This window comes from Mustela erminea, chromosome 1, assembly GCF_009829155.1.
Source record: "Mustela erminea isolate mMusErm1 chromosome 1, mMusErm1.Pri, whole genome shotgun sequence".
NCBI lineage: Eukaryota > Metazoa > Chordata > Mammalia > Carnivora > Mustelidae > Mustela > Mustela erminea.
The window spans coordinates 58493880-58518149 of NC_045614.1; the positions used below are offsets into that span (position 1 = coordinate 58493880).

The window sequence follows — 24270 nt, forward strand, 5'->3', positions numbered from 1 at the left end:
TTAATTTCTTGATTGTGGTTTTCTGACTAAATAAATGGGATGACTAGGTTCGTGTCACACGAGGAGAGAAAATTCAGTGCCTGTTTTTAGATCTGATGCTGAGGTTGCTGGTTCATCACGAGCACGCTATTATACAATTGCTCCATTTTCATAAAACCCCAGTGATGATTCGTTTAGCTTATCCCAGAAAATCCACTGTGTTAGAACCAAATAATTAAAATGGACTTTGAGAGTCATATGGTAAATCCCTTCCCTCTGGCTGAAAGCATCACTACAGTACCAAGAAAAGAGATTGTCTCTTGGTATGAGTGTAGACAGGTTTGAAAAGCTGGAGGGTATCAATTCTCTAACTTGATATTATACAAGGAAAGATAAGATAAAGATGGAAGACAAAACAGAATTATCTTTCAGGTCCTTAGATGCTAATTGCCACCCATCCCTCTGGATGCCCTGGGGCTACCTTTTGTAATTCTCTGTTTTTCTCTTCTGGTCAGGAGAAAGCCAAAAGCCAGAGGATGGAGAGGAGATTTGTGATCGCAGCTGGAGGAGAGCCCTGGTTGGGTGTGCGGGTCCAGCAGCTGGGATCTCTCTCCTGGCTCCTTGTGTCCTGGCTTGCGCCCAGAGCATGAACCAGGGGAAATCCATCAGATCTCCTTCCTGAGCCAGGTTTCTTGCTACCATGATAGATTCCTTTACATAAGGATGTGATGTTTCATATAAAAGATATTAAAATAGTTTTTAAAAAACCTCTTTGGAAAGTCCTTTGAAGAAAGAGAGGGAAAAGGGAAATGAAAGCTTTTTATTATGGGAATGTTCAAGCGTACACAGAAGTAGTGAAATGATGTGCTGATGCATCCATTAGCCAACTTTAACAATTATCGACATTTTACCGATGCCATAAAATCTGCTCTTGCCCCCCTCACTCCATTGACTTTTTAAAAAAAGTATTTGCTGGAGTAGATGAAAGTGAGTTTCAGACAGCATATCCTTGTCACCCATGAATACATTTAAATGATCTCTAATTGTTCACATGCTTCTTTTTCCTTTCTCCTTTATACAAACCCACAATGTCACTATTATCATAACCTAACAATGAACAATTCCCTACTATCCTCTAATATTCTAGTCCATGTTAAAATTTTCCAGACTATCTGAAAAATATCTTTTTATGCAAGATTTGTCCAGATCAAGAGCCAAATAAGTCCCACTCATTGTATTTGGTTCATTTATCTCCTGTCTCTTTTTAGTTCTTAATGATAACCTCATTCTTTAACTTCCATATAACGATGTACATTAAAAATGAAGGTGGGCTTATTAAAGACTTGGCCTTGTTGCAATGTCAGCTTTATTTGAATCTGGCACCCTTCCAAAGTTTGAAGTGCTCTCAAGGCATGCTTTTCATGGCTATGTACTGGCCTAGTGCTTCTATTAGCGAGGTTAGAATTGAACAGTTAGTCATTTTAATATAACTGCACTCTGCCTTATTTACTGATGCAACCAATCAAGCTTTGCAGGAAGTTGCTTATTAGCTTTGTGCGTATTTAAAAATGTCCCCGTTACGTTAAAAATGATAAATCCATACTGTATATTGCAAAGATGGTACAATTTGATAGGTGGGAACTAAGTGTGGTAATAAATACATGCATTAGGCATTACTTTAGAAATGCTTTCAAGCAATTTATTTGAAGTGGGAGCAGTGGAGAAGGGAGAAGCATGTCCTCTGAGGGCCGGCTCTCTTGGTCAACAAGGACAGCAATAAAACCCAGCACTTCTGGTCGCCATCCACTTCCACGTGTTCTTCAAGCGTCAGCCCTGCAATGAGGATTTGACTTGCTTTTCCCAACTCTGTTCTCGTACTCAGCTAAGAGTTACTGAGTGTCTGCTCTATGGCAGACGCATTATAAACTAGATCTCATTTCACCCGAACAGTAGCCTGTGAAGGTAGTAGCCCTCTTCTGCTGGTGTGAAAAGCCAAGTTCAGACCTTGGCTCTGAAGGCCGGGCATTTGCCAGGGCTCACCCTGCTCTCAGGATTATTCTTTGGTGGCCGTGTCAATTAAGGGGAGAGGTTAAAGTCAATGCCGAGGGAGGTTATCAAGCATTTGCAATGGGATCAATACCTGCTCCGTGGAATCCCCCGCAGACATAGAGCTTCCCATCCACGGCTCCTGCATTGGTGGAATTGGTTCGGAGGGAGAGCAGGGGACTTGGCATAGGTGGGCCCTCTCTCCAGAAGTCCCCATCAGGGTTATAGATCTCCACCACATCAAGGCACTTTCGAACCTGGCCTTTGTCTCGACCTACACAGCCAATTCCACCTACAGAGAACAGTACACGGAAATGAGATGACTGAGAACTTCAATTTCCCTGTGACTCGCACCCCCTTCCACCTACAATTTGTATCACACATTACAGGCCTTTGACTTTTCTGTCTTGCCTGGTGCTCCTTCTCAGGTAATTTCTAAGCAATAGTGATGTCTGTTCTGTGCTCCATAGCCAAGTTGAATATCACCTTTTTTTAGAGTGTTCTGTTTGTGCTTATGCATGAAACTGATCCACTGCAGGCTTTATGTTCTACAACATCCAACGCTAGTTCACACCATGAAAAACCCCATTAGGGTTTGTTTCATGTTTGCTTGCCAGGGCAGCTTGACTCTGGACATCTGTCTTTCAGATGATTCTTGCCAGCGATTTCACTGACCTGCCACTAGGGGGCGTCCTTTCTGTTCCTCATCGATGTAAACCTGTCTCTTCCTCTCCTAAGTTGCGGGGACTTTTCCCCGTTAGGGAAGGGCCATCCTTTGACAAATTTCAGGTTGGGGGGTCAAAGAAAGGCTCCAAACCCAAATGCCCGGTGCCTCTTCCATTTTCAGATGATACAGTTCATTGAACAGATACTGGTAGTAAGTGAGAGTGGTGATGGCAGAGGACTTTGGAGGAAGGCTCTTTTATAAAATTTTTATTATTTATTTTCCCCCCCTTTGCTGATGGAGCCCAGCCTGTTTCCTGTGTGGATCCAGGGCGTGAGGCTATCAACTCAGGAAGCTCTTAGCAGCTTTCTCTCTTATCCGACTGGATAAATAATTTAGCCCGTTACCCTGCCAAGTCTGAGCCGCAGCCTTTCCGAGGAGGGGAACACACTGGCCATGGTTAACTGCACGGCTCTGCGCTTCACGGCCCTCTTCCAGGGTGGCGCTGTGGTAGCTGGAGGTTTCCTAGTCCAGCAAAAAGTGGCATTTCCAGTTTGTGGGGCAAGACAGCTTGGAGAAGAGGACTTCTTCCCAGCAGCTAAACTTGGCCACTTACCAACAGGTAAGAACGAGATACTTTAGTTACCTGCTCCCCGAGACCCAGGAGAGAGATTGCTAGGCTGGATGATATTACAACCACTTCGGAAGACCTATGAATAAGGGGAAGCGAACAGGTTAAGTGCAAGTCCCTGGGAGCCAGGCTGGGGCACGCCGAGCAACCAGCATCCTGAACATAACTTAGATGTTTCAATGAAGGTCCATTAGAAAAGCTTCCCCAACATCGTGCATATGAAGAATGGGCATTATTCTTTCGGTTTTTGAAATAATTAGAGCGCTTGCCGTTTTTGTTTCTCTGTTACTGAGTGTATTTAATTATAACGTTCAGCCCTTCCTCCGCTCTTGGAAGCATGTGCCCTTTCTGTTTGGTTGGCAGACAGCGCATACGCTCCCCTTGAGGGTGCCATGGCTGGCGGGGTATTGTCTCAGCTTCTGACCATTAACGCCTGAATGCGTTCTCCTTCTCACTTGGATGTAATCCCACCATCAAGTACACTTAGAGCATCACTCTAACAGCAGACTAATGAGCTTAAACTGAAGGTGAATCCTGATTAGATAAATAATCAAATATAAGCGTGATCTTTATTAATAAGTCAGCAGCAGCACTACAAGAGAACTCTTTTGATGAGAGAAATCTAGGGTAGGATCAGTACATCTTCAGAATTTCAATGAGATACCTCCATATCTTTAATTTATATGCTACCAGAACCTCTCAGCCTGACTTTTCTGTATTCAAAACAGGCCAATGGATAGAAACTGTCTTTGCGAGTCATGCCCAAATGGACCTTGAACGCCAACTCTGCACCTCAGTGTTTTAGTGGTGGTGGGGGAGGGGAGGGAGAAAATGACAGGACAGTGCCTCCCTCCCCTCGTTTCTGTTTCTACAAAGATGAAGACCCGCTCTTCTTGGGTTTGGCTGCTACAGATTCATCCCTTTCTTTCCTCTTCTTTGCAGGCTCACATGCAAAGCCTGTCAGGGAGCTGGCTGAGGGCAGACGTGAGCCACCGGCCTAGGACTCCCTGTCCTCAGCTCCCTGCCTACAGTGGCCCTGGCTCCTGGCTCTTGCCTGCTGAGCTGCCTTCAGGTGGCGGGCTTACTCTGTTCTTCCCTGGGCTGGATCCAAAAGAGGAAGGGGATTGTGTAATTGGTCTGACAAGCTCTCAAAGTTGCTTGCATTGCCAAAGAAGCTTTTGAAACAAGCTTTAGTAAATGTCTTTGCTGTCGTAGGCTCCCTTGTGACACAGAAAAAGCAGGTAAGCTTTTGGGAACAGACAGATCTTGGTTCATATGCTTGTGTCCATTTCCTAACATGGGTCCCTTTGATCGCTCTAAGCCTCAACTTTTCATCTGTAAATTAAAGATAATAAGATCACGTTCATAAGTTGTGGCAAAGATTAAGTGATTACATAACTGTAACAGGGTAAAAAGCCATTACTCTGGGAATTTCTTTATTCTCATGTACTGCTTGTGAACAGTGTTTGGCACCTAGCAAGCATTCGGTCATGTTAATTCTTTCTCCTGCATGTTCTAGAGTGTTGGGTAAATAAGCCAGTGTTCACCGAAGTGGCTGAAATCTTACATTTGCTTACTCCGAATTTAACTATTTTCTAGGTCTACAGTTGATGGCCTATTGACTGTATGGTCAAATCTCTCTTAAAATTTTCTTCCAAGGTTGGATAGAGACAATCAAAATGTCAAAGGGCTACCATTTAAATAGGCCAAGCGTTCACCTCAACCATTGGTTGGGGAGGAAAGCTCCCTGACAAGATTTAGAGGAATTTATTTGTTGGTGAACATCTGAGAGAGGTAGACTCTGGCAGGTGACATCCTAAAGGCCAGGCAAGGATTTTGCAATCCCAGGCCTCCAGGAGGGAAGCTGGCCCACACATGTGAGAGGACAGACTACTTCCTGACTCGCACGTCAAAGGCAATCTATTCACTGCTGATATGATGCCTGTGACCATTTGTTCTCACTGGAGTTGTCTGCTCTCTGAGCTTTTTCTACTCTCATTTTAGAGTTCCCAATGCAGAGCCCAAGACCCTGGAAGAAAAATCTTATACCTTTCTTAGTCTAACCAGGCCTCTCGGGTGTTTTTAGAAAAAAAAGTCTTCGAGGATTGGGTTGAAAGCACGCTTATCTGCCATTTACAAAATTCTGGGTGGTGCTGGCCTTGCTTATTTAGTGTGTCTTGGCTCACAGATCGTGGGCTGATAGTCCTCAATTATGGTAAGGCCTTCCTCTTCACCTGCTAACCCTTTACCGTGCTTTGCCAGTTTTTTTTTTTTTCTCACCAGGTTAAGAAAACAATCAACTCTCTGCATTTGCTTTGCTCTTCAAAACACAATACCATGAAAATCAAATAAAAGAGCTGAAAAGGAAGACCAAGTTCCATTTGTTAAAGCTTGATTTTGCTTGATTTTGGAGGGAAAATCAGCTGTTTGAAAGATCTCACGTTTCCACCAGAATAAGAAATACGTTTCCCAGTGGAAATGTGGGTAGCGGGATAGTAAATTCTGGCACTGAGCCTGTGGGTGCCAAATAAGCTGCAGTTACAAAATTGCTGTCTCCTCTGATTCTGAATGGCCCCTGGGCTTCACGTCTTAATCTGGTACTGGGCGTCAGTGGATTTCACTGTGTGAGTGAAGTCTGGCCCCATCCTGTCAGTTCTTTCAAGCCCTGGACCGATCTTTCCCTTGTTCCTTCCCTGTTCCTCTTCATGAGCTTGTCCTGCAGGCCCTGGCAGGTCTGAAGGCTGAGCCGGTCTAGGGAGAACAAGGGAGAGCCTGGGAACGCTGGGTAGCAGCAAGTGTACTCGGTGACGTAGAGATGTCACAGCAGGTCAGAGGTGACAAGGCACAGCCTCAGATAAGTAGCGCCACTATCCAGCTTGGTTCAGCACCCTCTGTATCTCAGCCATCACCCAGTTCTGTTGGTTGCGCCTCACCGCGTCTCCTGTCTGTCCCTTCCTTGAAAGATGCGCAAGTTTTCATGACCCAGACACGGCCTGGAGCCTCACCTTTCCTCCAGCGCACTCCACCGCCTTGGGCTATGGGCACGGTGGGCTGCGTGCTGTTCCCCAAACAGGTTACAGCTGTATAGCTCTTGGCCTTTGCTTGGCCTGGTCTCTGCCTAGAATGACCTCTTCTCTGCCTCCCCCACTTCATAACCTCCTACTTGCTTTTAAGGCTCAGTTCAATAGTCACCACTCAGAAATCCTTCATGTCCAGGGGACCTGGCTGGCTCAGTCCATACAGCATGTGACTCTTGATCTCCAGGTTGTGAGTTAGAGCCCCAACCTGGGTGTAGAGATTACTTAAAAATAAAAAATAAAAATAAAAATAAAATTAAAGAAGACTTTCATGTCTCTACACAAAATTGTTCATTCCTTTCTTGGCTCCCACTATCTTTTGAACAGAAATCAGATTCTTATAAGATATATTGTTCTTTATTTAGGTTTGTCTTGCTATTAGTTTAGATTATAAGTCACATGAGGGCAGAATCATGTCTAATTTACACCTCTATTCTCAACACTTTTTAGAGATAGTTGAGAAATAAAAATTTAACTAAATGTATAAAAGGATCAGCTCCTCACCCTCACCCCAGGTATCTTATCTTCTTATAATTTTTTCTTGTCAAAACAAAAAGCAATGACTTTCTTCCCAGAACGGGACAAGCCCTGAGTCCAGAGAGCTGAAAACTCACTTCCGGTCAGTTTAGAAAGGTCATCTTCTTCAGGATCTAGGACTCTAGGTCCAGTCTGTTGTTGGGGTTTTCTCTACCCCCAGGTTGGCCTGCCTAAAGAATCAGTCACTTCTCTTAACCCGGGCTGGACCTAATCTGACAGGACAGGAAGTGGCCTTGTGAGAACTAGTCACCGGATACAGTGCACAGCTGAAAAATGTGGATACACAGGATATGAATCCTTCTCTGAGCCACTAAGTATAATGTCTTCTTTGTAAGGGATCTTAATAATATTTACTGACTATTAATCTTTGGCATATTTATCTCATGTGTAAACAAAATGATTTGCAGGAAGTCATCATTTTGTGCTCATTTCCATATTTGCCCAAGGACTAATAGAGAAAGAGAGTGATAAAAAAATGATCACATCTATGAATTAGGATAAACTAGTTGAGGAAGGTAATACATTCTACTCCTTTATGATGTTTTAAAACATGTATTATGTTATCTCTGGCTTAGTGAGTTGAAGATACCAGATGTAATTAAAGATTTTCTTAAGGATTCAGGAGAAACCATATGACCTGTTGTCATTAATATGCCATATATATGGACTAGTTGACTCTATACCTCAGGCTTCATGAGAACAGACCTAAGATTTACTTTCTTGAACAAATCCTTGCCATTGGTGTGGCTTTTAGCAATTTATCTCTTCTCGTAGAAAAAAGCATAGAATGTATAGTTGCACAATCCTTTTGGCTACGAACACTATGCTTTTCTGCAAACATATGCAACTACATCAGTGGCCAAGACAACCCTCTCCAAAGACACTTCTCGTTCATTTTCAGCACTTTTTCATCAGCAGCTTTCTCGTAGGAGCTTCCAACTTTGACTTCAGGATAAGGAACACTTTAAACTTCTAATTAATTTTAAGCAGTTTATGTTTTAAATATCCCCCTTGTGTTTGTCCTAGATATCAGAAAATAACACGTTTAAGATTCTTTTGTCCTTAAGACACAGTCTACTGGGAAACCAAAGGCAAATATGAAACCATAAGTGATATAGCACTATAATTATACATGGATTGAATAAAGCAGAATTTCTAACTAACGGTCATAATGAAATGTGGGACTGTCAACTCTCAGTGAACTTTTAGGGTATCAGTGATAAAAATTCCTAATAGCTAAATTGCAATTTGGGAGCCGCAGGCAAACTTCGGTCTCTTAGAGACTTATTTCGGGATTCCCTGCTGAGAGTGCCAGATAATCAAGGTTAAAATCCTTCAGATGGGGGCGACTGGGTGGCTTAGTTAGTTAAGGGTCTGACTCTTGATTTCGGCTCAGGTCATGATGTCAGGGTCATGAGATTGAGCCCCGCATTGGGCTCTGTGCTCAGCGGGGAGTCTGTTTGAGATTCTCTCCCTTTCTGCGGCTTTTCCTCCTGCTGAGTCTCCCTCTCTCTCTTTCAAATACACAAATAAATCTTTTTAAGAATCCTTCATTGATTAACTGGAAACACATTTCGGGGACATCCACAACAAAAAGATGATGAGGTTTCACTCCAGTTCAAAGTCCCCTCAGCTGATGAATCTCTAAATCCCAGCCTTTTCTCAGAGAAAGATGACACAAAGAATAGCTTGTCTGACGTCTTTGGCCATTGTAAAAACATAGTGCCCTCCCTTTTTTTCTTTTCTTTCTCTCTTTCTTCTTCTTCTTCTTCTTCTTCTTTTTTTTTTTTTTTTTTTTGGTCCTGCATGAACTTAAGAAATGTCTATCTAAGTCCAGAACACTTCTGGGATTTGATCAGACCATATCCAACAGCCTGCTCTGATAACTTATGAATGCCAGAATACTTTTTTAAAGAAAGATTTTATTTATTTATTTGACAGAAAGAGTGAGCATGAGAGAGAGCATGCACAGCAGGGAGGCAGAAGCAGGCTCCCCGCTGAGCAGAGAGCCTGATGCAGGGCTCGATCCCAAGACCCTGAGATCATGACCTGAGCAGAAGGCAGATGGCCCCCAATGCCAGGATACTTTGACCAAATGAGTTTGCCATCCTCCTAGGGTATCTGACTACACTCTGCCCAGAGGAAGGGAGTTTGACTTGTTCATCTCTGCATCTGTTCTACAAACTGGCCCCGGGGCTGGTTTAGGCCGTACGTGCTTAGTAAATATTCTGGGCATGTGATCCTTCCACCTCTTCACTGTTCTCACCCTTATTTGTATTTCTCCAAATGTAGTGTCCTATGATTATTCATGCCAGAACTGCCTGGATGCTTCCTGCCATTCAGATTCCTAAGTCCCACTCCAAACCTCCTAGCTCAGAGTATGCCGAGCGTGAGGGTCATGGAGCTGCCATTTTAACAAACTGAGGTAATTTGAGAAACACTTATGTTAACTTTTAAAAAAGTGCTTAGAGAGTTTTATCCAAAGAAAGATAAAGGCAAAAGTTTACCATAATGAAACTTAACTTCTTTGATCTCATACAATCATTCAACTCTAGAGAGATCTTTGAAGTGCATTTACTCTAGTGAGTGGAACCTTCAGGGTGACTTGCCCTGTGCCACCTGCAGTGGCTCTCCAGCTGGGAGGCAGACCGCAGTGCGACCCTTTCAGTAAGCTAGTGAGGCCTAGAGTGGTCTCCTGGAGAAAGTGACACCAGTGGTTTGGGGCATCAGCTGTGCAGGAAGACTTTTGTTGGCTGGCTCCCCAGACAGGGAAAGGAAAAGTTCAACTTTAAAAAATTACCCACAATGCCTGTAACTCTGATGATCTTTGTGGCTTTTTAGGGGGTGGAAGAACAGGACAAACTATAGAGATGAGAGAAGTCAGTGCGGTAAACCAGTATTGACCAAGCTCCTATCACAGAAGCCAGGCCCTGGGCTGGCTCTTACGGAAGATGCAAGATCTCTTCCCTTAAGCCGTCTGACTGTAGTGTGAGGAGGGCGATGACCGACCCAGAGCCGCTTGTGCAGGGAACCAGTGCAATTAACCCTCACTTAGTGCTCCCACAACCACCAAGGGCGTTTTTTGCCAGACGTTGAAGGATGTGTAGGAGTTAGTGAAATGGAGGTGGAGGCATTAAAAACAGAGGCGGGAGAATAGCATAGGCACAGAGTGGAGGTGTGTTCAGGAAATGAGGTGTGTTCAGGTGTGTTCAGTTCCCGTGGCTGGAATTTAGGTCTTGTGGGGTTGGGAGGGAAGAGGCTGGAGGAGATGAGGCTGAATAGACAGGCTGCAGCCAGTTTGGGACATGTCTGAACATTTCCTCAAATAGATGCTGGTGCTCACTTTCTGTATTGGATTTTCCTGATCCACCAAGCTGAAGCACCTTCTGAATACAATTTGGCTTTTTAAGAACACTTGCCAGAAATCCATATTTATGAGTATCCATTGTCATTTCAGAAGCAAGTGTAATTAATTAAAAAGTAGGAGATCTAAAATGCTTGCTAGTTTATTTCACAACGGCTTTCTTTTTTTTCAAAGAAACCCCCGGTACCATATTTAAAATCAATTTTTTGTAATACAGACACTCAACAAGAGCTCATGGCTAGGGTTTCATGGGGTGGAGCCCAGAGGTTTTTTATTTCTTATTTTATTTTTTATTTTATTTTTCAGAAGTTTTGGTATTTCTCAGAAGTTTACCAATAGGAGTCTGCATTTAATCATCTCCTACATTATTACTTTTAAAAATATAATTTTAAACCTTGAAAACAAGGAGTTAACATTTTCTCACAGTAATAGGATATATTACCCTAAATTTTTTAGGCTGCCTGTTTAAAGGACACTTTTTGGAAGACTAGGATATATATGAGTTAAAGTAGCTTAACTGTCTCTTATAATAAGCCTTCATAGTACACATGACAAAAGATTGTTCTTAAAAACCCACGGCCCACTCCCTTCAGCGCATCCCAGTGAAAATGGCTGCACTCCTGAGAAAGTCCTCAGAAAAAAAGCCAAAATGAAAATCAGTCAGTTTTAAATCCCTGGGTTTTCAATAGGGTGTCATTAACTCATAAGGCTTATATAAACTCTTGGAAATTATTGTAGACTCTCCAGGAAGTTATGCAACAGAAGGGCCAGCTATAGTGTGCAAAACTGATAAAATACACATGTGACAAAGTGAACAGTGGAGTCACTTACCCAAACAATCTGTATTTTTATGTTAAGAAGGCAACTGAGAGATTTCCAGGAAAAACTATCCAATATCTGACAAATAAGGCTCTTGGCTAGATTGCCATAATCCCAGGAGCTGTTTTCAACTAAGTTCAAGTTGTTTTGTGTGGCAAGACACTTTTCAAAGACATTTCTGTAGAAACTTAAGACATGTTAACTGAAGCCAATATTCAAACATCTCGAGAACTCCCATCAAACCTCTAGGTTAGCCATGGCCACGGGGTCCGGTGGTTCAAACGGAAAGAATACATTCCAGACAATATTTTCCAAGAGTCCCTCATGTGCAAACGTGCATCTGCTCTACACAGAAAAGCCGTCTGTGTGAACGAGTAGGATGTCGTTGGTGCATAAATAATGGGAGGGAATGAAAACAGTGGATCGGCTGAACATTTTCGAAGAGCTTTAGAAAGAGGGTAGAACTGGACACACAGCCACTGGGGATCTTAAATTGAGCTTCTTCCCACTTTTTCCCCCCACTCCCACCCTGCCCCAGAAGTATTTACTTGATGGTGCATCCTTAGACGGAGGAGACCATCAGAACAAGATTCTGTTATAACCACTGTCATGTTCTCCTTTGTGTAATTTTAGTCTTTACTCCTTTGATCATTTTTTTTTTCCCTTTACTGGTGTACCAAGGGATGATGACCATCCTAACTTTTTAATTTGCCTCTCTAAGTGATTGCCTATGCAGCTAGTATGCTATGAAGATATGTCAAGCTGATGTTACCAATAATGATGCAACACAAACATGAAAAAGATGTCCCTGTGCCCAGAGAGGGGGATAACAATTTTCTCGAGATTGTTTAAAAAAAAAAAAAGAACAACCCACAAAATATACACACAGGTCCCTCCAAATGGTGTCATTTAGACCAAGTTCTCACACTGGTGCTTACGTCATAACCTCATTGCAGTTTCAACCTCCCCCGGAAATGTGGCCTTAACTGGTCAGGCGGGAATTTTTTAGTCCCTGCCCTGAGTCTGCCCTTGGGTCCTCTCCAGCCCCCCTAGGAAAGATGAGATCATCTGCACAATCAGACACCTTGCTTTTCCCCCTAGAAAGCAGCCTTGCCTAAAACAAGCCTCTCCTTTTTGCTAATAACTTCCTCGTCCCTAACTTCTGTCTGTAACAACCTTCCATTATGTACCAATCCTCAGAGTGCCTCTCCACTTGCTAGATGGGGTGCTGCCCCATCACGAATTGTTGAATAAAGCCAATTACATCTTCAGTTTTATTTGGGTGAATTTTGTTATTTAACAGGATGTAATAGTGACTGTTTATCATGAGCTCTAGAGACAAAATACCTCCAGCTCCAGTAAAGCCAATCACATTTCCATTGCAATGTTCAGGTTCTTTCTTTCTGGGTGGGAGTCAGGCTCTTTGCCAACCCAGGACCGGGACCAATTAATTGTTCTATCAGTCTGTTAGATGAGGTGTATGACCCTCCAATACCCTCTGGCAGGCTGTGTTTTCTTATAAAGAGTCTGAAGGGATAAAACCCTTCCCACGCTGATGGGACAGATTCCTAAGGATAACAATCCCATCCCCAGGTGCTGCTCAACTCAGGTGATCCTTGAAAATTTCTCCCTCGCTTTGGCGGATATAGAAAATAGTAAACAAACTATTGTTTACTATTAAAACTCCTTTGCCCAAATAGCTATGGAAATTAGCATAACCTTTGGTTTTCTATTGCTAACCCAGAAGAGTCTGTGCTATTGCTGACACTTCATTTTGTACCTCAATTACCACGGAGGTGGTAGAACAACTTCTATCCATGCAAAAAGAAGAGGCAAACTCTTAAGGAAGACTTAGGGAATTGCTGGGCCTTGTTTTGATGATGCGACCTGGAAAAGTTGAGATCGTGCCATGAGAATGTCCTCCACTCCCTTCTTGTATTACTTTGTTATACTTATATATCATACAGCTTGATTTATTTTTCCAGAGTCTTAAGTCTACAGTGCCATGTAGACCATGTAGGCACTGTCCTAACAAATGTTTCAACAACTGATTTGAAGACAAAACCAGGATGAATTCATGCCAAGCGACAAGCAAATTAAAAATCAGACCCACTAGTAAAACCTTGTCTTCAAAAAGAATCAACAATAGTGGAGAGCATCTGGACAGTCCCAATAGTGTCTTCTGCTGCTTAGGGTGGTAAAAGACTAGAAAGGGGGAGAATGAGAATATATCAAATTTCCACACTCCTAGCAAAAGCTTAGCTGTTTTGTGGCTAGAGTAACCAATCAGTTATCAGAAGTGATTTTCAGCCTGATTAATCAATCAGTGACAACATGCTTCAGTTAAGCTACTTCTAGAACCAGTCAGTTATGGGGAGCTGCAGACTCTGAGTCAGCTGACCCGCTCACTGACTCCTCAGCTACGACTGGCAGGACCCATCCCTGTCTCTATAATGAACACCAACCAGACTTCTAACGCTGACAGCAACCCACTCCCACCTGTGTAACAAAGACAATCCAGAATAAACTCCTGCCCACAACCCTGAGATAGTAGTCAGCTCTGTTCAGTCACGGGATCTCTGACCAGTTAGCCATTCCTACACATAAGGAAGGAATACGCTCCACTTTTTTTTTTAATTCCAGATACTAAGTGCTGGTCTCATCCTTGAACAGTGATCAATAATTGACACTTAATTGAGAAACAGACTAATTTATGATGCACTCAGAAATGAAGATATTAAAGCATGAAAGTAACTCAAGCTCACCTTCCTCTACCAAGCTTTGACTTATGTTGTCCCTGGTGCCAAGCATCTTTCTCCTTTTCCTTCTGCTGACTAAGTCCTACCTATAGAGTGAGTGACTTTACCCTCCATATGTCCCCACGGGTGTACTTAACAGTATGCACAACTGATTTGACTATATCTTCTTCTGGTCCACCAGGTCCTTCTGGACATATAGTGTGATTTCATTTCTAGATGCTCAGCACCCAGCCCAGAGTCTGACATATCATATGCCCAACAGGTATTTGTTGAAAAACTCGAATTACACTATGATAAGAAAATGCAGTATCTCTCCAATGGAAATTATTAGTCTATCTGATGTCAATATTATGCAATTGAATCTTGCCTATTACTTAAAAAGGCTTACCTTCCACTGAGTTATTTCTCCCCTTAATTCAGAAAGGCCAAATTTTGCTCGTTTTCATTCATCTAGTTCCTAAGAACTGTTTTCATTCCTAAGTCTCTTGATGTTGCTTCTTTCCCATTGGCCCAGGCTCTTTCTACCTCCTTCTTCCCACTTCCCTCACTATACAAATTATGGGTTTCTATACCATGTTTTCTTTCCTTACTAAGTGTGTATCCCCCTCCCCTTTACACATTTTTAGCTCAATGACATGTTTTATAATTTTAATTTTTAAAAAATTTTATTGTAGTAAGAACGTTTAACATGCGATCTATTCTCTTAACACATTTAAGAATGTGCAATACAGTATTGTTGACTCTAGATACAATGTTGTACAGTAGCTCTCTGATTGTATCCATCTTGCTTAACTAAGACTTTATGCCCATTGATTAATAACCCTCATTTTCTCCTTCCCCAGACCCTGGCAACACCATTCTACTCTTTGATTCTGTGAATTTTACTATTAACGATACCTCAGATAAGTGAAATCATGCAGTTTTTGTCTTTCTGTGACTGGCTTATTTCACTTAGCCTAATATCCTCAAGGTTCATCCATATTTTTGCATATTACAGAATTTTCTTCTTTTTTAAGGTTGAATAATAGTCCAGTGCATGTACATGCTACATTTTATTTGTTCATCTGTCAATGAACCCTTAGGTTGTTTCCAACCCTTGGCTATTGTGAATAGTGCTTCAACAAACACAGGAGTGCTAATATCTCTTTGAGATCCTAATTTCAAATATTTGGATGAATATCCATATTTGGATAAAATCCCAGAATAAGTTCTGGGATTGCTGGATCATATGGTATTTTTAAATTTTTTATTTAAATTAATTAAATTAATTTCCTTTATTTTTTATTTTTGAATTTCTTTTAATTTATTATTAATTTTTTTGGGACCCTCCATACTATTTTCCATAGTGACTACACTATTTTGGATTATTACTAATAGCAAGTAAGGGTTCCAATTACTTCACATCTTGGCCAACACTTATTCACATGCAAAAAATTGAAATTGAACCCTTATCTCACACCATACACAAAAACCAACTTAAAATGGATTAAGGACTTAAGTATAAGACATGAAACTATAAAACTCTTAGACGAATACGTAGGAGAAGAACTTAGCGACATTGGTTTTACAGTGGTTTCATGGATATGACACCAAAAGCACAGGCAACAAAAACAAAAATAAACAAATGGGACTACATCAAACTATTGAGTTTCTGCACAACAAAGGAAATAATTAGCAGGGTGAAAAGGCATCCTGAAATGGGAGGAAATATTTGCATACCATGTATCTGGTAAGGGGTTTGCAATTTTAATTTTTATACATATTGCCAATATTACTATAAGTTCAGATAACAATAAACAAAATTTAAAAACTACAGAAGTAACAGAAATCACATTATATTCTTACCCATACCCTATGGGTCAAACTATAAAGCCAATCCTTAAACTGGAAAGAAAGCAAGCATAGATAATAAAACTTGCATTTTACCCAAGCCATAATTTAGCTACTGCCCTGGCAAACCATTACAAAAGTTATTAGAGTCAGAGGGCGAAATTAGCTAAATTGGACTTTTTTTTTAAGACCTTATTTATTTGAAAGAGAACACAAGTAGGCACAGAGGCAGGCAGAGAGAGAGAGAGAGAGAGAAGCAGGCTCTGCACTGAGCAGAGAGCCCGATGTGGGGCTCGATCCCAGGGTCCTGGGATCATGACCTGGGCCGAAGGCAGAGGCTTTAACCCGCTGAGCCACCCAGGCGCCCCCTAAATTTGATTTTTTAGCTCCTTTCCTTTCTCTGCCTTACCATCCAGCTTGCACATCCAACTGTATAGCAAATAAAATTCAGGTACTGGAAAGAAGAAGCAGAGACTTCACTTGCTTCAGTCTCTAAAGAGTAAGAATTTTTTTTTTTTAAGATTTCATTTATTTATTTGACAGACAGAGATCACAACTAAGCAGAGAAGCAGGCAGAGAGAGAGGAGGAAGCAGGCTCCCTGCCGAGCAGACAGCCTGATGCGGGGCTCGATCCCTGAGCCAAAGGCAGAGGCTTAACCCACTGAGCCACCCAGGTGCCCCAAGAGTGAGAATTTCTTAAGAGACACAGTTAGAACTCTAACTTCAAACATGCAACCATTCTGTTTCTCAACTTGGATTTTGTGAGAAGACCCTACGGAGCCTGTTAAACAGGACTTAGAGATGAGATGTCACAGGACTTACATGCTTGGTAAACAAGATTTCCTAAGTCAGCGCCTACGGAGAGCGTCTAGCTTATGACTTTTGGCAAGAGGTAAGGAAATAGTGAAACCCTAAAGCCCTAATCTTGAAGGCAGAGAGTTTCAGGGTCAGCACCACCCAATATATAACTCAGCAGGGTTACTGACCCCCACCCTCAGCTGACTCAAGGTAGAGACAGAACCAGGTACTTTCCTAAGGGCCTCTGTAAACCCCTGATGATGGCTACTGAAGCAGTCTTAGTTGAATGGCTGGACCAAAATCAGTAACCTTGATGTAAGAAGGTAGAAAGTAAGGCTCTGTTGTCAGATGACTGGTTCTGTTTCTGCTATGCCATTTAATACCTGTGAGCTTGAATAAGGCACTTACCCTGAGATCTTGTTCTTTTCCTTTTTTCCCTTTATAAAATTGTCAAAAAAAAACATATCATACAAAAAGAATTCCATCTAAAGAAATGAAGTACAGCAATCATTTTTCCACTTCTTGGTAACATGTAGTAGTAGGTATTGGCAGGCTAACGATCCTAACGCAACAAGAAAAAAATGGGTAAAGAAAGTGGGTAAATTGAAAAAAAAATCACATTTTTAAAGATGTTAGGCCTTGAAAAAAATAAGGACTGGATGAGCTAAAATTCCAGAGAAGAAAGAGCCTTTTCTGGGCCATTTTTTTGTACCTGGGATATTTGCTTATTTTGGACCAAGGCAAAGAGCTGGATTGGACACAGACGGGGGTACTCTGGTGAGGGGATTAGAAACCAGGGTGGGGGGCAGGGGGGAGTTGTGTGGGGCTAGTGTGACAGATTGAAAACTAGAGAATCTGCAAAGAGGAACTTCCCACACATGGCCATTTTTTTTTTTTTTAATTCGAAAATGCTGAGTTATAAAGGCAATCTGGGATTCTGGGCCAAATACTTTTAATGGTCAAAGGAACATCCCAGAATTGCATGGTATGTAGAAGACCAAACCCAACTAAAGTGAGGGGCCCTGCTGTAAAGGAGAGGTCTCCCCTTGAGATATTGTCAGGTCTTAAAGCTGTTCATGAAAGCTAAAGGGCAAAGCTAAAAAAACTCAAGGGAAGAACTGAATTCCCACAATCTTAGGGGAGAGGACAGAGATCCGTGAATTGCTCAGTCCAAAGCCTGGAAGACCAGGGAACAGGGACACACAACAGGCAAACTGAGTGTTACTAAAGCTTGACCCAGCCCTGGCCAGCTCAACCCGTGATTGGCTTTAGGTGACTAGTTCCTTGCTCTGTCTTACCAATGAAGGGCAGAGTCTTCCCTGGTGGAAGGACAGCACTGGGGACCTCTTTGGTGCCTTCCCATTGTTCAGCAGACAATGAATTACCAGGCATGTTAGTAGGCAAGGGCAAATAAAAAGAAAAAAATAATAGGAGCAGACTCCTGAATTATTCAAATATTTGAAGTAGTAGACTGTTAAAACAACTCATTAATAATATAAAATAGAGGAAAAATGGACAAAGGGGAATGAAATATTGAAGAAATTCATGCAAGAGTTGGAATCCATGAAAAAGAATAAGGTGGACATTCTGGAAACACAAAAATCATATCTGAAAATAAGAACTCATAGAATAGTTAACAGCAGTCTGAACACTGTGGAAGATGGGATAAGTGAATCTGAAGTAGCTCAATAAAAATACTCAATCTGAAGTATAGGAAGAAAAAAGTATGAATGGAGAGTCCAGATAAGATCATGGCTTACATCTAAAGTCAAACATACAGCTAATTAGAGTCTCACAAAGGCAAAGAAGGGAGAGAAAAAAGTAGAAGCAATATTCAGCAAGATAACAGCTGAAGATTTTCCCCAGACTGATAAAAACATCAATCTGTAAATTCCAAAAGCTCAGTGAACCCCAAACAGAAGGAAAACAAAGACATCACACTTAGGCAAATCTCAATGAAATTGCAGAAAACAAAGGTAAAGAGAAAGTATTAAAGGAAATATTTCCCCCCAGTCTACAGTGTATCTTCAATTTCTTAACAATGTCTTTCAGAGAATGAAAGTTTTAAAGTATGATAAAGTCTAATATATCAATATTTTCTTTCATAGATTAATTAAGGTTTTAGTGCTATATATAATAACTCATTGCATATCTCAAGGTCATGAAGATTTTATTACTCTGGAAGTTTTAAATTCTTGTGTTGTACTTTTTTTTTTGAGAGAGAGAGAGCATGTGTAAGTTGGAAGCTGTTGCAAAGGGAGTGAGAGAGAGAGAGAATCTTATGCAGGCTCCATGCTCAGTCTGGAGCCCAGTGCAGGGCTCGATCTCACAACCCTGAGATCATGCATGACATGAGCCAAAACCAGGATTTGGACCCTTAACCAACTGAGCCACTGAGATACCCCATTGTTTTACATTTATATACATGATCTATTTTCAGTTAATTTTTGTGTAAGTGTGAAGTTTAGGCTGAAGTTCTTTTATTCTCTTACATATGACTGATTGTTCCAATTATCTTGATTGTATAAGATTTTAATTTATAGAGGTGGCTGAGTGAGGAGAGATCAATGACATTGAAATAAGAATAATTAGTTACAATTCCTAAGAGAAGTGGGCATGCCATGCCACTAGGGGCCACAGGGAGAAGAAACAAGGTCAGTCAGGAGGCAGAAAGGGCAAAGGGAAAGCATATATACAAGCTCTTTTTACTACAGGGCAGGAAGTTGTTAGGTCGAGATAGCCCCTATTTGGCACGAAGAGAAACACAGATGTTAGGAACTGTGGTTGGAAATGATTTGTTATATCATTTTCAAACATCCACAAAACCCAGAAGGCAAGAGGGATGTAAACTTTGGCAGTTAGTTTGGTCCTATGATCAAGAAGCCAAATCTTAAATGACAGAAACTATGAAAGTCCATTAGAACATCAATGCTCTCTGTTGAAAGACTATCCTTTCTTCACATATAAACATCTTTGTCAAAACCCAACTGACCATACTTGTGTGGACCTATTTTTGGGGCTCTGTATTATGTTCCATGGATTATCTACCTAACTTTGTGTGAATGCCACACTGTCTTCATTTTAGCTTTATAGAAAGACCTTACAACCAAATAGTGTGATTCTTCCAACTTCATTCTTTTTCAAAATTGTTTTAACTACTCTAGTTTCTTTGTCTTCCCATATAAATTTTAGATGACATTGTCTACAGCTGCAAAAGAATTTCTGGCATTTTGATTATAGTTGATGGCATTAAGATTATAGAACAATTTGGGGGAGAATTGACATTTTTACTTGCATCTTCCAATCCTCCTTGATTTCATCAGCATTTTGTAAGTTTAGCATATAGGTCCTATACATGTTTTGTTAGATTTATATGTAAATATTCCATTTTGGGGGAGCAATTGTAAATTGATTTTTCAAATTGTTTTTGTACTTTGCCAAAGTATGGAAGTAAGATTGATCTTTTGTATTCTTTGGCAACACTAAATATATAACTCTAAGAATTTAAGAAATCGATTGAGATTTTCTACACAGACTATTCTATGTAGATGTCATTTAAAACAGAATTTTAGTTCTTCTTTTTCTTTGCCTTTTATTTCTTTTTCTTTCCTTATTGCATTAAGATTCCTAGTATGATGTTGAATAGTGACTGTGGACATTCTTGCCTTCTGCGTGAAGTTAGAGGGAAAGCATTCAATTTTCATTAAGAATAATGTTAACTGTAACTTTTTCATAGGTCCCCTTTAACAGGTTGAGAAGTTGAGGAAGTTCCCTTCTCTTCTGAGTTTGCTGAGAGTTTCTTTCTTTTTTTAATATTTTAAAAATTTTTAATAAACATATAATGTATTATTAGCCCCAGGGGTACAGGTCTGTGAATCTCCAGGTTTACACACTTTACTTGCTAAGAGTTTCTAATCGTGGATGGGTGTTAAAGGGATTTTTCTGTGTCAATTTGACGTGAACATGTGTTTCTTCTATAGACTTAATATAGTAGAGTACATTGATCAATTTCTGAAAATTGAACAAATCTTGCATTCCCAGGATGAAACTAATTTTTGATCATGGTGCATTATTCTTTTATATATTGCGGTGTTGAACTTGCCAATGTTTTCTTGAGCATTTTTGTGTCTATGTTCATGAGGGATATTTGTCTGTAATTTTCTTTTTCTGTGCCATCTTTGGTTTCATATCAGGCAGTGCTGCCTCATAAAATGAGTTGTGGAGTGTTTTCCTTCCTATATGTTCGGAAAGAGGTTACAGAATTGGTGTTATTTCTTTCTTAAGTGTTTGGCTAAATTTATCAATGAAAACTTCTAAGCCTAGCCATTTATTTTTTGGAATGTTATAAACTAAGAATTCAACATGTTTAATAGTTTTGAGTTACTGATTTCATCTTGAGTGGCTTTATGTAGTTTGTGGTTTTCAAGGAATTGGTCCATTTCATTTAAGTTGTTGAATATATGTCTAGAGTTGTTTGTAGCACTGCTCTATTATCCTTTTGATGTCTGTGAAGACTGTAACAATATGCCCTATCTCATTTCTTTTTTTTTTTTTTTTTAAAGATTTTATTTATTTGTCAGAGAGAGAGAGGGAGAGAGAGCGAGCACAGGCAGACAGAATGGCAGGCAGAGGCAGAGGGAGAAGCAGGCTCCCTGCCGAGCAAGGAGCCCGATGTGGGACTCGATCCCAGGACGCTGGGATCATGACCTGAGCCGAAGGCAGTCGCTTAACCAACTGAGCCACCCAGGCGTCCCGCCCTATCTCATTTCTGATACTGATAGTTTGCACCTTCTCTTTTTATTTGTCACTCTTGCTAGAAGTTTATCCACTGTATCGATCTTTTCAAAGAAACAGCTTTAGTTTCATTGATCGTCTCAATTTTTTGTTTTTACTTTTAGCTTTCAGTTTCATTGTTTTCCTTTATTTCCTTTCTTCTTCTTCTTTTTTTAAAATTTATTTATTTATTTATTTATTTATTTATTTATTTATTTGAGAGAGAGAGTGTGACAGAGAGAATGAGCATGAGAAGTGGGAGGGTCAGAGGGAGAAGCAGACTCCTTGCCTGATGCGGGCCTTGATGCTGGGACTCCAGGATCATGACCTGAGCCGAAGGCAGTTGCTTAACCAGCTGAGCCACCCAGGCGTCCCTTCTTCTTCTTCTTCTTTCTTTAAAAGATTTTATTTATTTATATGACAGAGAGACAGATCACAGGTAAGTGGGGGTGGGTGGGTGGGGGGAGCAGGCTCCCCGCTAAGCAGAGAGCCAGATGCAGGGCTTGATCCCAGGACTCTGAGATCATGACCTGAGCTGAAGGCAGAGGTTTAACCCACTCAACCACACAGGCGCCCCTCCTTTCTTCTTCTTACTTTGGATTTATGTTGCTCTTCTTTTTATAGTTTTCTAAGGTGAGTGCTTAGATATTTAAGACCTTTCCTTTTTTCTAATGTAAGCACTAAATGCTACAAATTAAATTCTAAGCAGTACTTTCACAGCACTCCATAATTTTTGATACAGTGTATTTTCATTCAGCGCAATGTATTTTCTTTTCTTTTTTAAAGTTTTTATCTAAATTCTAGTTAATGTACAGCATAATATTAGTTTTAGGTGTATAATCTAGTAATTTAACACTTTTGTACAACACCTGTGCTCATCACAAGTGCACTCCTTAATCCCCATCACCTACTTAACCCACCCCCCACCTCCCTTCTGGTAATCATCAATTTGTTCTCTATAGTTAAGGGCCTGTTTATTACTGAGAGGAATGTTAAATAAATCTTTGTTGATTTGTCTCTTTTGCCTTTTGGTCCAGTCAGTTTTTCCTACACGTATTTGGAAATTCTATTGGTTAGATGCATACACCTTTACTGTTGTTATGGTAAATCAATCATTTTATCATTATGTAATGTCTTCCTTTATCCCTGGTAATTTTCTTTGACATTAATAGAGCCACTCCAGCTTTCACTTAAATAGTTTTGCATCATTTATTTTTTTCCATCCTTTCACTCTAAAGTTATCTGCATCATTATAGTTGCAGTGGATTTCTTGTAGACAGCATATTATTAAATCATTCTAATTTTAATCCATCCTGACAGTTTCTGTCTTCTGATGGGTATCGTTATTCCATTTGCATTTAAGGTAAGTATTTTTATGGCTGGAATAAGGTCTACCATTTTATTGTTTGTGTTCTGTCTATTCCTTCTGCTCTCTGTTGTTGCTGTTCCTCTTTTTTTCCTTCTCTACTCTCATATTATTTGAACATTTTTTAGTTTTCTATCTTAATGAATTTATTGTGATTTGACTAGCTCTTTATAGTTCTTCCAGTCACTGGTTTGGGGATTAATAAGTTACTTAACATTTCATAATCTACTTAGAATCAGTATTTTGTCATTGTAATTGGAATGTAGAAAACTTGCCCCCCTCTAAGTCCTGTTAACCTTCCCTCTTTATGCTATATAAATAGATGTCTCATCTATTACATGCATTGAAAACCCCATCAGAAAATGTATTTTTTACTTTCAATCATTAAAGGCATTCTAAAGCACTCAAAAGAAGAATTTTCTATTCTTCTATTTTCATTCCTGGTATTTCCAGTTTCCTTTTGTCATCATGTCCCTCTGTCTGAAGAACTTCCTTAAACAATTCTTTTGGAGTAAATCTCTTGCTACTTGCCAAATTGTTTTAGAGTACATCTATTCCCATGCATTTTAGTTTTCTTTCGTTGAAAGTATTTTGTTTCTACTTCTGAAAGATATTTCATGAAATATACAATTCTATGTTGACAGTTTCCTAACACTTTAAAAATGTTTTTCTTTTTTTAAATTATTATTTTATTATGTTATGTTAGTCACCATACAGTACATCATTAGTTTTGATGTAGTGTTTTTCCACTGCCGACTTGCTTTTGTGGTTTTTGATGAGAAATCATCATCTTTTCATGTATTTACCAGATGGGCATGTATCTTCTTATGTGGAAGGTCTATTCAAACCTTTTGTCTATCTTAAACTGGATTGTTTTCTTATAATTGAGTTGCAAAAATTATGTACAAGCTATTTGTATTCTGAATACAATTTTTAAAAAAGATTTGTTTATTTATTTGAAAGATAGAAAGCAGGGAGAGGCAGAGGGGGACGGAGAAAGAATCTGAAGTAGAGTCCACACTGAGCATTGAGCACAGAGCCCAAAACAGGGCTTGATATCACAAGCAGGAGACCACAATCTGAGCTGAGACCAAGAGTTAGATGCTCAACTGAATGAGCCACCCAGGCACCCCCTGAATACAAATCTTTTATCAGATATATGATTTATAGTTATTTTCTCCCAGTCTCTGGCTTGTGTTTTCCTTTTTTTTAATGTTGCCCTTTGAAGAACAAATTTTTTTTTAATTTTAAGAAAGTCCAAACTCAACACTTTTCCTCTTATGCATCATGCTTTTAGTTTCATATTTTTGCTTATCCAAAGTCAACACATTTTGTCCTATGTTTTCTTAAGTCTGGAATCCATACAGAAGTTTTGTGTTTTTTTATTTTTTCCTCCTTTCGTCACCCTGTGGTGTGAGGTATTGGGTTAAGCTCATTGGTTTGTATATAGATATCAAATTATCTTGGCGTATTTGTTGAGAAGTTCATCTTTCTCCACTGAATTGCCTTGACAACTTTGTCAAAGACCAATTGACTATAAATATAAAAATTTATTACTAGACTCTCTTTTTATGTTCTATTGATTTAGCTGCCTGTCTTTAGGCTAATACCACTATATCATAATTAC

At 40.2% G+C, this 24270-nt stretch overlaps 2 protein-coding genes across 7 annotated transcripts in view; one reads left to right on the forward strand and one right to left on the reverse strand.

Moving 5' to 3' along the window:
• Positions 1 to 24270, reverse strand: part of KBTBD12 (kelch repeat and BTB domain containing 12) — a 95605-nt gene that overhangs the window by 45502 nt on the left and 25833 nt on the right. For 4 of the 6 annotated variants that reach the window (XR_004284202.1, XM_032337473.1, XM_032337357.1 and 1 more), the window contains exon 6: positions 2120 to 2317. Coding sequence is in view for 5 of the 6 variants with exons in the window: in XM_032337473.1 (XP_032193364.1) it covers positions 2120 to 2317 (198 nt within the window). In the remaining variant the exon portion in view is untranslated. The other 2 variants (XM_032337615.1, XM_032337551.1) reach the window with 2 other exon arrangements.
• The window catches only part of MGLL (monoglyceride lipase), a 225506-nt gene continuing 204526 nt past the window's right edge, over positions 3291 to 24270 (forward strand). The window contains exon 1 of the mRNA XM_032337903.1: positions 3291 to 3311. The gene's annotated coding sequence lies outside the window, so the exon portion shown is untranslated. The remainder of the gene's footprint in view (positions 3312 to 24270) is intronic.